The sequence below is a fragment of the Podarcis cretensis genome (genome assembly GCF_951804945.1).
Source record: "Podarcis cretensis genome assembly, chromosome: 12".
Taxonomy (NCBI): Eukaryota; Metazoa; Chordata; class Lepidosauria; order Squamata; family Lacertidae; genus Podarcis; species Podarcis cretensis.
Genome location: NC_137181.1, coordinates 9136797 through 9154271, shown reverse-complemented (window position 1 = coordinate 9154271; position 17475 = coordinate 9136797). Strand labels below are relative to the sequence as shown.

The 17475-nt window shown below is 48.4% G+C and overlaps 1 protein-coding gene across 1 annotated transcript in view; it reads left to right on the top strand.

Moving 5' to 3' along the window:
• Nucleotides 1–17475, top strand: part of LOC307199135 (mitogen-activated protein kinase kinase kinase 3-like) — a 111383-nt gene that overhangs the window by 77858 nt on the left and 16050 nt on the right. The window contains exons 6-10 of the mRNA XM_079946805.1: nucleotides 249–362; nucleotides 3377–3488; nucleotides 8325–8458; nucleotides 11340–11413; nucleotides 13776–13834. Coding sequence (XP_079802931.1) covers nucleotides 249–362; nucleotides 3377–3488; nucleotides 8325–8458; nucleotides 11340–11413; nucleotides 13776–13834 — 493 coding nt within the window. The remainder of the gene's footprint in view (nucleotides 1–248; nucleotides 363–3376; nucleotides 3489–8324; nucleotides 8459–11339; nucleotides 11414–13775; nucleotides 13835–17475) is intronic.

The following is a 17475-nucleotide window of genomic DNA, read 5'->3' as shown; positions in this document are numbered from 1 at the left end:
TCCCTTTCACAAGGCCGTTGTTTTGATAACTTTTATCTGATTCCTCCGGGGGGATGCTATCTTGGAAGAAAAGGTCAAAGCCCCCAGATGTTTGGCTGCTATTTTCTGCCGGGGGCCTCGGGTTCCTTTTGCTGTGCCCCGGGTCCAACTGCCCACCTTCCCGCCAGTTCCCAAGCCCCTGGCTGCTCTCTGGCTTCCTCTGTTTGTACCTCAGCTGCAACAACGGTGTTTGTTCAATCTTTTCCCAGCTCTTGATTCCCCTGAAATCCCAGGAAGACTTGGACCGGGCAGTGGAACACTTGGACCTCAGCCCTTCTCTGAAGAGCCTAAAAGTGTTTGTGAAAACGGCAAAGAAAACAAACGTGAGAGAGTGGCTGCACTTTCCCCAACCACCCCCTTCCTCCTTCCATTTGTGTACAAAGCAAAACGCGATGGGGACGCGGGTGGCACTGTGGGTTAAACCACAGAGCCTAGAACTTGCAAATCAGAAGGTCAGCGGTTCCAATCCCTGCAGTGGGGTGAGCTCCCGTTGCTCAGTCCCTGCTCCTGCCAACCTAGCAGTTCGAAAGCACATCAAAGTGCAAGTAGATACCGTATTTTTCGCCCTATAGGACGCACTTTTTCCCCTCCAAAAATGAAGGGGAAATCTGGATGTGTCCTATGGGGCGAATGCAGGCTTTCGCTGAAGCTTGGAGAGCGAGAGGGGTCGGTGTGCACCGACCCCTCTCGCTCTCCAGGCTTCAGGAAGACACCTGTAGCCTAGGCAGCCCTGCGGGAGTTCCCACAGGGCTGTCTAGGCTGCGGATAGCAGCCTGCTTCCCGGAGCGTCGGGCGCCCTGAAAGCAGAGCGCCCTGCGCTCCGGGAGCACCTCCGCAGCCTAGGCAGCCCTGTGGGAGTTCCCCGCAGAGCGTCCCACCCGCCGGGCGGCAGGCTGATTCGCGCCGGACAGACATCCGCAGCGTGGGGAGCCCTGCAGGAGTTCCCCGCAGGGCTCCCCACGCTGCGGATAGCAGCCTGCCGCCCGGTGTGGGGGCACCCTGAAGCAGAGCACCCCTCGCGCCGGGCAGACATCGGCCAGCCCCACAAGCTCGGGGGACAGCAGGGAGGCGCAGCACCGCCATTTCGCTGTTCCTCGACCTGGTTCGGTTTCCCCAACTTGCTTTTGGGGGGAAATAAAGGGATTTCCCCCCCCCTTTATTCCCCCCCCCCAAAAAAAAACTAGGTGCGTCCTATGTGATGGAGCGTCCTATGGGACGAAAAATACGGTAAATAGGTACTGCTCCGGTGGGAAGGTAAACGGCGTTTCCATGTGCTGCTCTGGTTCGCCAGAAGCGGCTTAGTCATGCTGGCCACATGACCCGGAAGCTGTACGCCGGCTCCCTCGGCCAATAAAGAGAGATGAGCGCCGCAAACCCAGAGTCGGTCACGAGTGGACCTAACGGTCAGGGGTCCCTTTACCAATACAAAACGCGAGTCAAAACGCTCTTGCGTGTTTTAATGATGTATCAGGTGGCGAATGTGTCACAAGGGACACGTTAGAACTGGCATCTGGTCGTTTCAGGGGTTTTTTTGTTCACTCAGCTCTGCTTTGGAGTTCATTTTTCTCCTCCCCATTGTCTGAACAGCCCCTTCACGATGCAATTGCCGTCCTGTTAGCATCTAGCAAAACCCAGCCTACTTGGTATTTGGGATAAGGAGATAAGTGTTCCCTTGCAGGATCAGACCAAGGATTCACCTAGACCAAGGTGGGAGTGGTTATGGTGGGGACTTTTTCAGCCTGGGGCAGATGGGAGTTGTAGTTCCAGACATCTGAAGGGCGCCCGGTTGACAAAAAGGCTATTGTGATTAATTCTTCATCTTAACTTGACAGATTTCCCTTTGGATTCCCTAGATCAGGGGTGGCCAACTCCCAAGAGACTGCGATCTACTTGCAGAGTTAAAAACCCGCAGTGATCTACCCCCTTTTGGGGGGTTCAGGTCAAAATTGTTGAGCTTCTTTTTATGGGCTGTAGAGCTAAAATATTTAGCTTTTTTGAGGGGAGCCGAAGTTCTTGGGCTTCTTTGGGGGGAGTCCGTGATCTACCAGTGATCTTCCACAGACGTCCAGTGATCTACCTGTAGATCACAATCTACCTGTTGAACGTGCCTGCCCTAGATTCAACCCCGCGGCATGAACTTTGTGTGGTAGTGTGATATTTCTCCACACAAGCCTGCACTCTATAGTTCCCACTGACCAGAACCAAATCTTTCTGTTTCCCTCTCACCTTCCTCAGTTGACCAGGGTACAGCCCCACACCCCTTGCCATTACAGTCGTACCTTGGTTGACAAACGCCTTGCGACTCGAACGTTTTGGCTCCCAAACGCCGCAAACCCACAAGGGAGTGTTCCGGTTTGTGAACGTTCTTTAGAACCCGAATGTCCAACGTGGCTTCCAATTGGCTGCAGAAGCTTCCTGCAGCCAATCGGAAACCGCGCCTTGGTTTTTGAACGTTGTGGAAGTCAGACGGAGTTCCAGAATGGATTCCGTTTGACTTCCGGGGTACCACTGTATTTTGAAGCTGGAAAATAGCATTTTTGGAAGGAGAGCAAGTCACCTCGTGTGCCTTCCTGAGCCACTTTGGACAAAGCAAAATCTCTCAGGCTCCCCAGCCTTGGGGCCAGTGAAGACCATAGAGTAAAGGGAGCATTTCCCAACAGCCTCCTTCTGCCCTCCGTCAGAGACAATGGGAGTTGCAGTCCAACCACATAATAATAATATAATAAGAATTTATTATTTATACCCGCCCATCTGGCTGGGTTTCCCCAGCCACTCTGGGCGGCTTCCAACAAAACACTAAAATACAATAACCTATTAAACATTAAAAGCTTCCCTAAACAGGGCTGCATTCAGATGCCTTCTAACATGGGTTCAAGTTACAAGAAAGGGGGATCTGATAAAACATCAGGCAGGAAGAACCTTCTGACAGTAGAAGCTGTTTGACCGTGGAACAGCTGACCTTGGAAAGTGGTGGATTCTCCTTCACTGAAGAATGAATCCATTGGCTCTGCCTGTCATTGGCTCTGGCGCCCCCTACTGTTGGGCTCCCTGCTTTCTGCCCTATCAGTTCCCATGGGTACAAGCCACTACAGATTAGGGTCCAGCGATATGTTTCTGGACCATAGCTGTCAACGTTTCCCTTTTTTTTTAAGGGAAATTCCCTTATTCCAAATAGGATTCCTCACAAGAAAAGGGAAAAGTTGGCAGCTATGTTCCGGACAGGGAGACTGAGTCCCAGTTGACCCTGGGCTTCGGCACTCATGCGTATGCCTGGAATATTTTAAGCATCCCTCCCTGCGGAGGAGACTGAAACTCTCTCTTCTCATACCTCCCGTAGTCTCTGCAACCCAACAACAGCAAGCAGCACGAGATGAGGATCTCCAAATCGATGGGAGATATCTTGGGGTCCCTGTACAAAGATGCAGAAAGGACACGGAAGCATTCCACAGGTCGGTGAAACGCAGCTTCTCTTTCTCCCACAGAATCTGCCAGGGCAGTGACAGCCACCTTTTCGCATCCGAAAACAGGGGGCCGCTCCAGTCCCCAGCCCCCCCCCAAAGTGTATTCTGCAATATGCCATTGATGCAGTGGATTTCCTTGTCTATTTTCAAGAACCAACTGATTCCAGGGGGCTGGAGCTGAAACACTAAAAGCCCAGTTTCTAGTGCAAGCTAAGCGCACTTCTCAGCATTCAACACTCTGATGAGCACAGTCGCTGGGCAGGGGTATATGGCCGGAGATTTATCTGATTAGATAAATCTATCATCACTGTCAGAAGTAGTATGAATACCAGTTTTGGGGAATCACAGGTGTTGATGGATTCTTGGCCTGTTTACAGGTTTCCCATATGCATCTTTCTGGCCAGTGGCGGAGCGTGGGTTGTCAGCACCCGGGGCAAGGCAAGTAATTTGCGCCCCCTAACCTGTGGATTTTAGTAGGGGCAGAGAGCTGCAAGTGCGAGCGCCCCCCCCCCGATGTTGCGCCCGGTGCGGCCGGCCCCCCCTGCACCCCCACGCTACGCCACTGTTTCTGGCCACTGTCAGAAGAGGGTGCTGGACTGAATAGGCGTTGGGCCTCATCCAGCAGCTCTGCTCTCAAGGTCTTCAGATTTGACCCCATCCAGTTATCCAGCCGACAAGCTATGCCTTGAGGCAACTTGCTCTTTTTCCTGTAGCTGCTACCACCAAAAGCCCCAGTCTTTTGCTGGAGAAGCGGGTAGGTTGCCACACATTCCCCCAGTTGCTGACACAAACCAGGGGCCTGTAATTTCTGTTTAATTGTCAAAGCTTTCCTCCCACCATTGAGACTGTGCCCAGAATTCTGGGATGGTTCCTTCTGAAACAAAATGTGCTGTTACATCGAGTCACTGCAGATGCTTCTTGTACTCGAACAAAGTTAACAATATTTTTTTTTCCCCTTTGGACTGCCAGCCTGTTTTCCCTGCCACACACAAACACCAATAACCCAATGGAATTTGGAACTGATGCAAGTTTGTTGCTGGCAGAACCCATAAACTTCCTGTCCTTCTGTAATGGGGACAACCGATGCTCAACACAGGGTTTATGGGGCTGCTTCATTATTTATTATTACAGAGGCCAAGGCCTGGATTTTACTGAGTTGTCCTAAATAAATCACTATGGCGATAAGTGCAATTATTATTATTATTATTATTATTATTATCAGGGCATGCTTGGGTGGAATTGAAAACTTTCATGGCTGCGGTGTAGGCCCTCCAAGACAGGGAATACTGAAAATCAAAAGTTCGTTTCCTTTAAACAAAGCAACTTTCTGGTCCTCATGATTATAAGGAGGGGGGAGGGGGGCAGGCAGAGATACACCTCAAGTTTTGATAGCAGTCTCTTGGAAGAAAAATGACTCTTGAAATGAAAAGCAGAATTGCAGAATTTGCCTGTCTTTACGGCAGAGTTTCAGGTACTTTGCAGTAAGGTTTTTAAAAACAAACAAAAAAAAAAGTTCAATCTTCAGTGTGTGTGTGCATGTGCACAAATACCGTATTGGCCCGAATATAAGCCGCACCCAAATTCAAGGGGGATGAGGAGGAAAAAAGACAATGCCCAAATATAAGCTGCTCCCTTAAAATTCTGCAGGCACTCACACCCGTTGCATTTTAGCATATGTCTGTTTCAGCAGCGGTAAAAGCCCATTTTTGTAAGGTCGCAAATTTAAGTCACGCTTTAACTTTTCACGGTCGGAATTTGGAAAAAGAAAGAAAGTGAGGCTTATATTTAGGCCAATACTGTATTGTTTGCTCAGGTGGAGCTATGACTAGATTACATTCATAGTCTTCCATATACCGGGAGCAGGATCCAGCCTCCTGTTTGGGTGCATCCATACGTGCAGTCAGATTTTAAGGGGTTACTTGGGGCTCAGTCACACAGAGCCCGGCTGCAGGGTCTATCGGCTGCATAGATGGTGGCTGAGACCCAAGAATAATGGCTGCGAGGTACGGAGCGGCTCCCCCTTGTGGCATGTCCATGGTGGCGCATGCTTCTGAGCCCTGTGAGTTCCTGGTTCGAGACTCCAGAGCCCCACAAAGTGCGGCACCAAGCACACCCGTTGTGCCCTCCACGGTCCGGGGTCAGATGAGGTGCCCTGCTTTGGGTGGCACTGCTGTTGTTGACGCCCTGAATGGCCGGCGGCCGTTCAGGATCCTTATAACGGAGCCTTTCCTTCGCCTTGCTGGATCTCTGCAAGGAATGACGCCAAGACTGTGGCATTTTTCCGATGAGCAGCTTTTGGATGTGGCGAGGCAGGAGGAGGAAGCAGCGAGAAGGGAGCCAGGCAAAACACACACACACACACACACACAAAGCACCACCCCTGCGTTTTTGGAAACAGCCAAGCGAGGTCACAGTGGATCTGGCTGTAAAATAACGGAGTGGAAAAGGACATTGAAAGGCTCCAGGGCCTGCCAGCCTGGAATGGCATCTCTCTTCATGGGACATGCTGTACTTTTTAATAACCTGGAGCGTGGGAGAACCCCACATATTTCTCTGCCCCTATCTTATTCACTGACTTAATGCGTTTATTGCTTTTATATCCTGTCTTGTTTTCCATGGAGCTCCGAGGGGACAGAACTGGTTTCTCTTTTTTTTTTATATATATATATATATAATATTTATTGGTGTTTAAAAAAGTTACAAGAATAAAAAAGAAAGTAAAAGAAAAACAGAAAATACAAAATACAAAAAAATAAAACCAATTAAAAACAAATCCATCTTTCCGTATCTTATCTATCATTTGCTTGTTTCCTTGACCTCCTCACACCTCCCTTTTTTGTATTCCTTTCCTTCTTTGTTTTTATCTTACTAGTTTATCTTAGTATATTGTATATTGTAACTTTACATTCTGACCTGTTAACAATCCATTTTTACTTAACCCTTTATAACATTACTGCTAAAACCACATAGCTTCATTCCAGCATCCTTCTAACATTCCTTAATTTTACAATGTTTCTGTAGATAGACTTTAAATTTCTTCCAGTCTTCTTCTACCGACTCTTCTCCCTGGTCTCGGATTCTGCCAGTCATTTCCGCCAGTTCCATGTAATCCATCACCTTCATTCTGAACTGGTTTCTCCCCATTCCTCATCCCCCCCCCATTTTTTTATTCATTTTATAACACAACTAAAAAACACAACACAAACAGAAAAAACAATACAAACAAATTCTTGTCTTATCCTTATTTTTTCTAAGCATTGTTAAGTGAGCTTCCCCAAGTCTCCCCCATCTGATTTTCATTTTACCTCATCTTTAGCAGTTTACATATATCATAATTTTTAACCATTTTTTTAATCACACTTACTTTTACCATAAAAATCTCCACATTTTATCACTTACAAATAATACTGTTTTAAAATACACTACCTTCTACTTCTAACCCCACAGCCTATATCCACTTCCAAAGCTATTCTAGAATTTAAATATTAACATATTTTTTCAAATATTCTTTAAACTTCTTCCAATCTTCTTCCACCGTCTCTTCTCTCTGGTCTCGGAGTCTCCCAGTCAGTTCGGCAAGTTCCATATAGTCCATCATCTTCATCTGCCATTCTTTGATAGTTGGTAAATCTTGTTTCTTCCAATTCTTTGACTTCCTCATTTAACTCCCTTAAACAACCCTGCGTGGCAGGTTAGGCGGAGAAAACGGACTGAGTGGCCGAAAGTTGCACCCGGTGAGCTTCGTGGTCGGGTAGAGATTTGAACCCTGGTCTCCCAGGTCTGATACTTTAACCACTGCTCCACACTGTCTCTCTCTCTCTCTTCCATCCCCTTAACCCTCTCTTTTGAAAGAAATGAAGGGCGGGAGAAAGCCAAGCAGCAGAGGATTAGATTCCTAGATCTCTAAGGATCTCATGGGGGGCATAAATTGGCCTATTCTCCCCCTCACAACAACCCTGTGAGAAAGAGTTAGGCTGATGATCGCTGACCTGGTCCCCATCCATTTTATTTTATTTTACTTTATTTTACTTTATTTTATTTTATTTTACAGTTGCATAAGTAAAATAAAACCATTCAAATCCTCCTCCCCAGGGGTGATTGGGTGGAAGCCAAAACAGCAGGACCGTATTGCTCATAGCAATACAGCCTACTGCTAATAGCAAGCATCAACACATCCCTGTGTGTTGCTCTCTGATGCAGATCACAAACATGGTGGCCGAGTGTGGACTTGAACCCAGCTCTGACTCCCTAGCCAATGGCAGCGCGCTCTGCTCTGTGGTTGCAGTGTTGCTGCAGCCCAAGAGGAACGGCTTCCTTTGCTGCTGTTATGTACTGAAGTTCTCACCCTGGGCCAGCAGGGGGATACCGTAGATAGTTTTCACTCAGATCCACGTATGCAAATAAGGGATTGAAAGTGATGTTCAGCGATTGGATAGTTACAGAAAGTGGTTACTGTTGCGTTGTAGTGGAGCTCTATATAAGCAGGCTGGCTGGACCCTTCAGTTCAGTTCTGTTCTGGCCTGTGATTAAACAAGAGCTGTCTGAAGAATCGCTGTGTCGTCTGGTATGTTCACCCACAACTTAACAGCTGCCATTTTGTGTGGAGATGTTTGCTCTTAGCATTGCCCCCCTGCCCCTTCTCTGCTGATAACCGGGAAACCCCTTTGGATCCGGGGGAAAACGTTTGCAGGAGGTCCCAGGTCCTGTCTCCAGCATCTCCAGTTAAAAACAAGACTCTTGAGTGCTGCCGTATTACGGAGTCGTGCTCCTTTGCAGGCTCTTAGGACTTGCACTTGAATCCCTGGGCCTTTCTCTGTTTTGCAGGCTCCCTGCACACCGGCCGCAGTTCTCCGCCCCCTGGGAGTGTCCCCGAAGAACAGCAGCAGATTGCCCGCCAGGGTTCCTACACCAGCATCAACAGCGAAGGGGAGTTCATCCCCGAGATGATGGACCAAAATGTAAGCTAGAGCCTGGAAGCGATTGCCTTGCCTGTCTTTGTTTGGGGAAGGGCGTAAGATGGCAAAAAGTGACTGGGTGTCCCTTGCAAAACAAAGCCTTTGGGGGCTTTTTCTCTGACCTTCTGGGATTCTTTCTAATGGAGGCGCTTCAACCATGTGTCTCCATCAACACAGACCGTTGGGTAACAGCCCGTCGTTGATGGGAGTTGCAGTCGAACAACATGTGGGGATGCCCAAGGTTGAAGCACTCTCATGTTGCTCTCCAACCTACTGTATTTTTCGCTCTATAAGACACACTTTTTCCCTCCTAAAAAGCAAGGGGAAATGTGTGTGCGTCTTATGGAGCGAATGCAGGCTGCGCAGCTATCCCAGAAGCCGGAACAGCGAGAGGGAGCGCTGCACAGCGTTCCCTCTTGCTGTTCTGGCTTCTGGGATTCAGAATATTTTTTTCTTGTTTTCCTCCTCCAAAAACTAGGTGCGTCTTATGGTCTGGTGCATCTTATAGAGCAAAAAATACGATGATTTTCCTTAGGTTAGGTTGCATGGAACCAATTTTATTATGTGGCGCAGCTCCTTCTGGACTAGTTCAAGTGAAGGGTTGCCTCAGTGAATGTGCCTCCCCGCATCATCATAATTATGATGGTTGTTCCAAAAGCCTTGCACTCGGACACCTAGCCTGCCAAGGAAGATCATTTTAGAGTCTCTTTTTCCCTGAACTGCTAGCCTTCCACATGCAGGGAGGTGGCTTTTTATCTGAACGCGGGGGAGCATTCAAATCCCATGGTTTCCTGGACTGCATCCTGAAATGGTACGGTCCAGGAAGGAGCATATCGCAGACTAATTCTTCATGTCGGAGTTGCACCATAGTACAGAAAGTCAGCTAGCTTTCTTTGGGGGGGGGGGTGGACAGGGACGATTTGCCCAGACTGAAGGAAGTCGGCCGGTGAAATATACTCGGAGTCGAGAGTGGATTTCATGCTCTTTATTCAGCTCATAGTGGTGAGGAGGAATGAATGTTCCCCCCAAATATCTGCTTTATATACATTATTTACACAATGGGCTGCAAGTGATTGGCTAATTCTGGGATTCTCCTGTAGGCCAATCAGGTTGTGGATTCACTTCCACCTGGAGCTGGATTGGGTGGCTCCCGTGGACCAATCAGACTGCTGCATTGTTCTAGGACCAATCAGACTTCTGCATTCTGAATCCTATTGTTCTAGGACCAATCAGACTGCTGCATTTTGGATCCTATTGTTCTAGGACCAATCAGACTGCTGCATTCTGAATCCTATTGTTCTAGCACCAATCAGACTGCTACATTCTGAATCCTATTGTTCTAGGACCAATCAGACTGCTGTATTTTGGATCCTATTCAACTCAGTACATAACAGCCAGTCTGCAAGTCTTAATATCCTCCCATAGTGCCCAACTGGCCCTTTCGCATCGCCTGACTTTCCAGATCCAGGGGTAGCAGGGGTTCCTATGGCACATCACTCTGGCTAAACCAGGGGTAGGCAAACTAAGGCCTGGGGGCCGGATCCGGCCCAATCGCCTTCTAAATCTGGCCCGCGGACGGTCCAGGAATCAGCGTGTTTTTACATGAGTAGAAAGTGTCCTTTTATTTAAAATGCATCTCTGGGTTATTTGTGGGGCATAGGAATTCATTCATCCCCCCCCCCAAAAAAAATATAGCCTGGCCCCCCACAAGGTCTGAGGGACAGTGGACCGGCCCCCTGCTGAAAAAGTTTGCTGACCCCTGGGCTAGACTGAAGCTGGCCTACTGTTAACTGCCCCTCCACCCAGGAACACAGGGAACCGAATCAGACCATTGGGTCTCACAGCTCACTATAGTCTGCACTGATTCGAAGTGGCACTCTAGGATTTCAGGCAGAGAGCTACCCCCACACCAGCCCTACCTGGAGATACCAGGAACCGAACCCGGGACCTTCTGCATGCAAAGCAGGTGGTTGCCCCATTTGTGGGACAGCGACTCCTGATTCGCATGCCCCCTGGCACAAGCTTCACCGTATAGTGGTAACTCAGGTTACATACGCTTCAGGTTACAGCCTCCGCTAACCCAGAAATAGTGCTTCAGGTTAAGAACTTTGCTTCAGGATGAGAATAGAAATTGTGCTCAGGCGGCGCGGCAGCAGCAGGAGGCCCCATTAGCTAAAGTGGTGCTTCAGGTTAAGAACAGTTTCAGGTTAAGAACGGACCTCTGGAATGAATTAAGTACTTAACCCGAGGTAGCACTGTATTACTTAACTGAAAGGCTGGAGCATTATATCATGGTCCCTGCACTACAGTGGTACCTCGGGTTAAGTACTTAATTCGTTCCGGAGGTCCGTTCTTAACCTGAAACTGTTCTTAACCTGAAGACCACTTTAGCTAATGGGGCCTCCTCCTGCTGCCATCCTGAAGCAAAGTTCTGAGGTACTATTTCTGGGTTGGCGGAGTCTGTAACCTGAAGTGTATGTAACCCAAGGTACCACTGTATGGGAAACACCGTCCCTCTGAAAACCAGTTGCTAGGAATTGCAAATGGGGAGACGATTGTTGCAGTCATGATCTCCTTGCAGGCTTCCCAAAGAGCGTCCCATTTTCCTACTAAGCCCCCCAGCGGCTGCTCTCATTGGCAAGGTGAGGTCTTTTCGTTCCGTGATGCTATTGCAACCTTTCTCATATTTTTAACATGACAACAACGAGATCCAAAATCGCTCCGGGTGAGTTTTGGCAGAAGCCGAGCACAGATGTGCTGTGTGCGTCTCGATGCCAAAAAAAGAGGGAGCTTTCATTGTTTCTTTAAAAATTTATGAGTCTTTCTCTGTCTCTTTCTTTCTCTCTCTCTCCCCTGCTTTCTTTCCTCCTTTCCTCTCAAAAAGTTGTTGGAGCCGTTCATCAGCCCAAACGACTCGCTCTCGTCAAGCTGTCAGTCCCTGGATAGATCTGGAGACAGGTAAGCCAGATATGGTTGCCTTTACGGCTAGTGGACCAAGATACCTGAAGGAGCTGCCTGTGTCCATATCTGCCCACATGGTCCTTGAGGTCATAGCCTGGATGATGCCCAGCAGGTGGCAAGATGGGAGGAGAGCATAGAAGCTTCTCATCATCACTGGAGGTCTTCAAGCAGAAGCAGGAGAGGACCATCTGTTGGGAAAGACCATCTGCTTCAAGTTTTCCTGCACACTTAGCAAAGAACTGGATACTCTAGAAGGCCCAGTTCATCTCCACAAGCACTCAAGACGGGTCACTGGTAGTTTCTCTAGTGATGAAGAACATGAGCTGAGAGGCCTCCACCTCAGATGTCACCTTAGCTGTGACGGCCCTCACTGACCGTTACAGGAGACGTATGGCTACCACTGACCCTCATCTCCCCCCCCCCCCAGGTTTCCCTGGCAACGTCCAGTAAAAGAAACATGTGCCAGGACGTCATCACATTTGTTCTCTCCCGTTCCCCCGCACTACACTTAATTGGCTTTTGCTTTTGAAGTGTGAGAATGTGCCACAGGCCAGGACGCCCCGTTTAAGTATTTACTTCATTAGTTGCTACCAGGAGGTGAGGGAGAAGTAAGGTTGCCTCCTCTAAGGGCTGGTCAGTGGAGACTGCCGTGTGAACGGCAAAATGGTATCGCTGGCCTGCCTTGCAAGTCTGTCGTGCGTGAATTGGTTCAAACGCTTTCCAAATTTGGGGTCCACAAAGTCAAACACCTGCCCTCTCCTGTCAAGGCCTCCTACTCCTTCCAGGTGTTTTTGTTTCTTTGGGGCTTCTTGTATAGTTGGGGGTTGCCTGTTGGGTGAGGCTGTTACCTCCTTTTTAGTCTGGTTATTATTATTATTATTATTATTATTATTATTATTATTATTACTTATTTATTCAACTTATACACCACCCTATACCCAGAGGCCTCAGGGCAGTTTACAATAAGATCACAACATGCAAAATCAAACCAAAAGCAGTAACCCAATAACCCCCCCCCCTCAGAAAAAAGCCACATTCTAAAAGGGTGTTGGATGTCAACTAAAGGCCTGGTTAAAAAGGAAACTTTTTGCCTGGCGCCTAAAGGTGTACAATACAGTCATACCTCAGGTTACAGACGCTTCAAGTTGCGTTTTTTTGGGTTACACCGGAACAGGTTACTTCCGGGTTTTGGCGGCCGCGCATGCATAGAAGCGCTAAATCGTGCTTTGCGCATGCGCAGAAGCGTCAAATCGCAACCCGTGCATGCACAGACGCGCTGCTGTGGGTTTGGAACGTGCATCCCGCATGGATCACGTTCGCAACCCGAGCATCCACTGTATAAAGAAGGCACCAGGTGAACTTCCTTGGGAGGAGCATTCCATAGATGGGGAGCCACTGCAGAGAAGGCCCTGTTGCCACCCTCTGGACCTCTCAAGGAGGAGGCACATGAAAAAAGACCTCAGAAGATGATCTCAGGGTCCGGGTAGGTTCATATGGGAAGAGGTGGTCCTTGAGGTATTGCGGTCCTGTTTGAAGTGTGCATGGCAATGTTTGGCGAGCATCACCAGCTTTCCTTCTCTGAAATGGGTACATATACAGTGGTACCTCGCAAGACGAAATTAATTCATTCTGCGAGTTTTTTCGTCTTGCGAATTTTTCGTCCTGCAAAGCACGGATTTTGTAAAAGCTTCAAAAATCACCAAAGTCTTCAAAAACCTCAAAAAAGGCTACCACACCGCATGCTATGAGTTGCTCCTCGAAGTCAAGTCACAACTGCACCCCCTGAATGCACCCTGGGTATTAACGGTTTTAAGAAAAAGGAAACAAACTTGCAAGACCTTTACGTCTTGCGAAGCAAGCCCATAGGGAAATTCGTCTTGTGAAGCAACTCAAAAAACGAAAAACTCTTTCGTCTTGCGAAGCAAGCCCATAGGGAAATTCGTCTTGCGAAGCAACTCAAAAAATGAAAAACTCTTTCGTCTTGCGAGTTTTTCGTCTTACGAGGCATTCGTCTTGCCAGGTACCACTGTATATTTTTTGAAATACCCACAACAGTGTCATAGATTTCCAGATTTGCCCTGGGCCCTAAAAATGTTGGAGACCCCTGTTCTCAGGCAGTGTTTTTCCAGATGTTATTGACTACAGCTCCCATTGTCCCCAGCCAGTGTGACTAATGGTCAGGGATGATGTGAGTTATATAGTCCAAAACATTTGGAAGCCATGAGGTTTGGGTTTCAATAAAAGCGCAATATAAATGCAAAAGTTTACTATTGTTTTGGTGATAGTTGTATTAGAATAAGTGATGCTGAAGACCAGGGCTATGTCACTGGGTCTAATGCACCTCTTTCTCTTCATGCAGCCCCCCCTTTAGCCAAGCACCTATTTCAAGAAGGGACAAAGACAGCCTTGATTGCCTAGGTAAGTTCCTCTGAGCCAGCATTGTATACTGTCGCCGAGAGAGGTCTCTAGGATGTACAGAGGCAGCAATTTCCACCCCAACCTACGTTGGTTGCAATCAGCACTGTTTCTGTTCCATTGCAGTTTGGCTTCTGCCAAAACTATGTCACTTACTCGCTAGCTGCTGCGGCCAAAATGAATGCAAATTAATCTCGTAATTAACTCCATTGCATTTCGGTGGAAGGGAAACATCAGGACAATTCAGAAAACGTTATAATTTCTTGGGAGGGGAGTTGTTATTTTGTTGTTTTTGTTTTAACTATTTTTATTTTTGCTTGTATTTTTGTCTTGCAAACCACCCTGAGATCTTGTGACGAAGGGTGGCAAATAAATCTCATTGTTAAAATGCAACATTCATGGACCCCCCCCCCAAAAAAAGTGACAGCGAGTGCTGCTTATGTTTGCTTGTGTTCCTGACCTCAGGCAAACATGCAAATTGTGGAAATTTCTGCTCCTGTTTCCATTTCCAACATCCCTGGAGATACCCTGAGAATCTCATGAGACTGCTGAAGGCTAGACTGTGAGAAGTCCTTGAGTGAAATGATGCCATTCCATGTTTTTCCTTGGAAAGTCTCATCTCTTACATCCCTGCCTGATCCTTGAAGTCTTGCATGGTCAGCTCATATCCGCCAGTTCCGTTTTGTTGGCACAGTTTTGCGGAACCCGCTCCCTGCTGAACTTTAGGCCCATACTGAAGAATCATTTCTGATTCTGGAGTTAGGTTTTATCTCTGTTGTATCTGTTCATCTTGCGTGGCGAGTTCCCATCCCCATCAGTGGAAATAAGGGCACATGACACAATTATTACGGTTAATGGGCTAAATATGGCCACAACTTTATTGGTTTCAGGTGATGAGCGGTATTGGCTTAGGCATTGGATCTAACCGACTATATCTGACTCCAGCCCATCCGCTAGAAGTCCGGGAAGGGTTAACCACCAGTAGGGGGAGTCCTGCTGATGCACATCAACTAGGAACTCCCCCGGGGTCACCGCCTGGGGACGTGCCTTGGGCCCTAACCTTTGGACAGGACCACGCCCCCCAGAATCCTTTATCGGACTACCCTTCAATATGTGGGGCAGGTGATGGCGCTTCCTCCCCTCTTCCATCTACAGAGCAATACCAATGCCTAACCGCCAATACCAAGGAAGTTGTGACGATTTGCTACGAGGTAGGTGAAAACCAAGTGGCTGGTGCCAATTTGCCAAGTGGAAAAATTCCTACCAGGCCCCTTAACGGCGACCAACCAAGGTCCATAGCAAGGTCAAGGAACGAAAACCTTATAGGGTGGGAGGGTGGGAAAAGCAGGAACAGCTGACAGGCGGCAAAGAGGGAAATCACTGGCTGTGTCCTACATTAAATTAGCTGGCCAGGAGGTGACACGGCTGGGAATCCCCCCCAATCACACGGGGCTATGTTCCAGCCGCCGCACGCGTGGTGGGGCTGTGAAGCCCGCAACTCCACCTCCTCTAAAGGGCGGAAGTGGCTTTACTGTGGCCCGCTTATAGGTTACTTCAATTCAGCAGTATGCAAAGTGCCCATGTAGATAAGGTAACAAAATTACCTGAGGACTAGAACCCTGAGAAGCCAGAGGGATGGAGCTGTGGCAAAAATTGGGCAGTTGCACTGCTGGGCAAGCATATCCACACAACAGGCGTTTTGGAAGATGGAGAACATCAAAATCGCACACGTTAACTCGCAGAGCTCTGGCTTGAGAAGCCTTCGCTTGAGCGCACATGTCCAGCTGGTGAAATCACGGAAAATTTCATCATTGCTGCATCGTAGTGACCTCTGCTATTAAAAAATGAATGCGTGGCAGGGGGCCCAGAGGATGAAAAGACAATGTTTGGCTCGTGGAGGTGCCGCTGGGCTGAGGCATGGAAGTCGAGCGTCAAATAAGGCCAAGGGATCCTGTGAAGTTTTAATATGCCCCCTGGGTCGCAAGGCTCAAATTTCCCTTTCAAAGACTGTTCCGTCAGAGCCTCGAGGACGTGGTGGGCTTTGTTCACGCTGATGGTGCGACCATCGCTACATGCTCTGCTCCTAGAAGGGGGTGGGAGGAAAGCCCCCTTGGCTCTAAAGCAGGGTGTCCCAAACCTGGGTCTCCAGCTGTTTTTGGACTACAATTCCCATCATCCCTGACCACTGATTTTGCAAGCTCAGGATGATGGGAGTTGTAGTCCCAAAACAGCTGGACCTCCAAGTTTGGGAAACCCGACTCTAAAGGGGTAACCGTCGAGTAGTGGCTTTGCGAGGTCGGTGAGTGGAGGATTTTTGACTGAGTTAAAAGTGCGGCAATGGAAAATTGGGCAGCGGAAGACGGCGAACCCAGAGATGAGCTTTTTGCAACAATATACCTTTTAGATTTGCCGCCTGGTTAATGCTGTGCCAGCAGATAGCCCTCGAGTTGCATCCGTTTTGGTGATCTGTGGTGTGTGTGTGTGTGTGCATATATATGCAAAATTATTATTTTTCAGCAAGCACACACACATTCCTTGCTTTCATTTGAACCATCCGTCATGTCTCAGAGAGGCAGCTGGCTACCATTGCAACATTCTTGCACCAATTAAATGTGGCACGTAGAAGACGGAATTTGAGTTTAGGGTGAAGCCACACTTCCTCCAGTTTTTTCCACAGATATATTTTCCTTGAGGGGCCCACGTGTAATTTCTTAGCCCTTTCCCCTCTTGACAAAAGCAGCTTGGAGGAGCAGCAGCATCAACAAAATCTGCAAAAAGAATCCGGAGACCCTGTCTGCACCTTACGTTTAAATCACTATGATACCACTATAATGGGTGTGGTTTCCCCCAAAGCATCCTGGAAGGTGTGGCTTGTTATGGGTGCCAAGAGAGGAAAAAATCTGGTAACCTTACACTAAGAAATCCCTGTTCCCCTCACAGAGCTACAATTCCCAGACTTCCCTAGGAAGAGGGATCAACAACTCTAGGAATTGTAGCTGTGTGAGGCGAATAGTGATCTCTTAACAACTCTCAGCACCCTTAACAAACTACACTTCCCAGAATCCTTTGGGGAAAACTGTAGTTGCTTAAAGTAAAAAAAAAGGTAAAGGTACCCCTGCCCGTACGGGCCAGTCTTGACAGACTCTGGGGTTGTGCGCCCATCTCACTTAAGAGGCCAGGGGCCAGCGCTGTCCGGAGACACTTCTGGGTCACGTGGCCAGCGTGACATCGCTGCTCTGGCGAGCCAGAGCCGCACACGGAAACGCCGTTTACCTTCCTGCTGGTAAGCGGTCCCTATTTATCTACTTGCACCCGGAGGTGCTTTCGAACTGCTAGGTTGGCAGGCGCTGGGACCGAGCAGCGGGAGCGCACCCCGCCGCAGGGATTCGAACCGCCGACCTTTCGATCGGCAAGCCCTAGGCGCTGAGGCTTTAACTCACAGCGTATGCTTTAAATGCAAGGTGCAGCTGTGGCCACGGTTTGTTGTTCTGCTCTTAGTTCAACCCGAAACATGATCAAATATCTCAACATGACCGTGTACAATCTTAACGTAAGTGCTGCCATCTTGGATTTTATTATGCAAGAGTGTTGTGGGCAAAGCATGGGGAGAGAAACTAGGTGTAAGTGTCATTTCTGTACTTTTG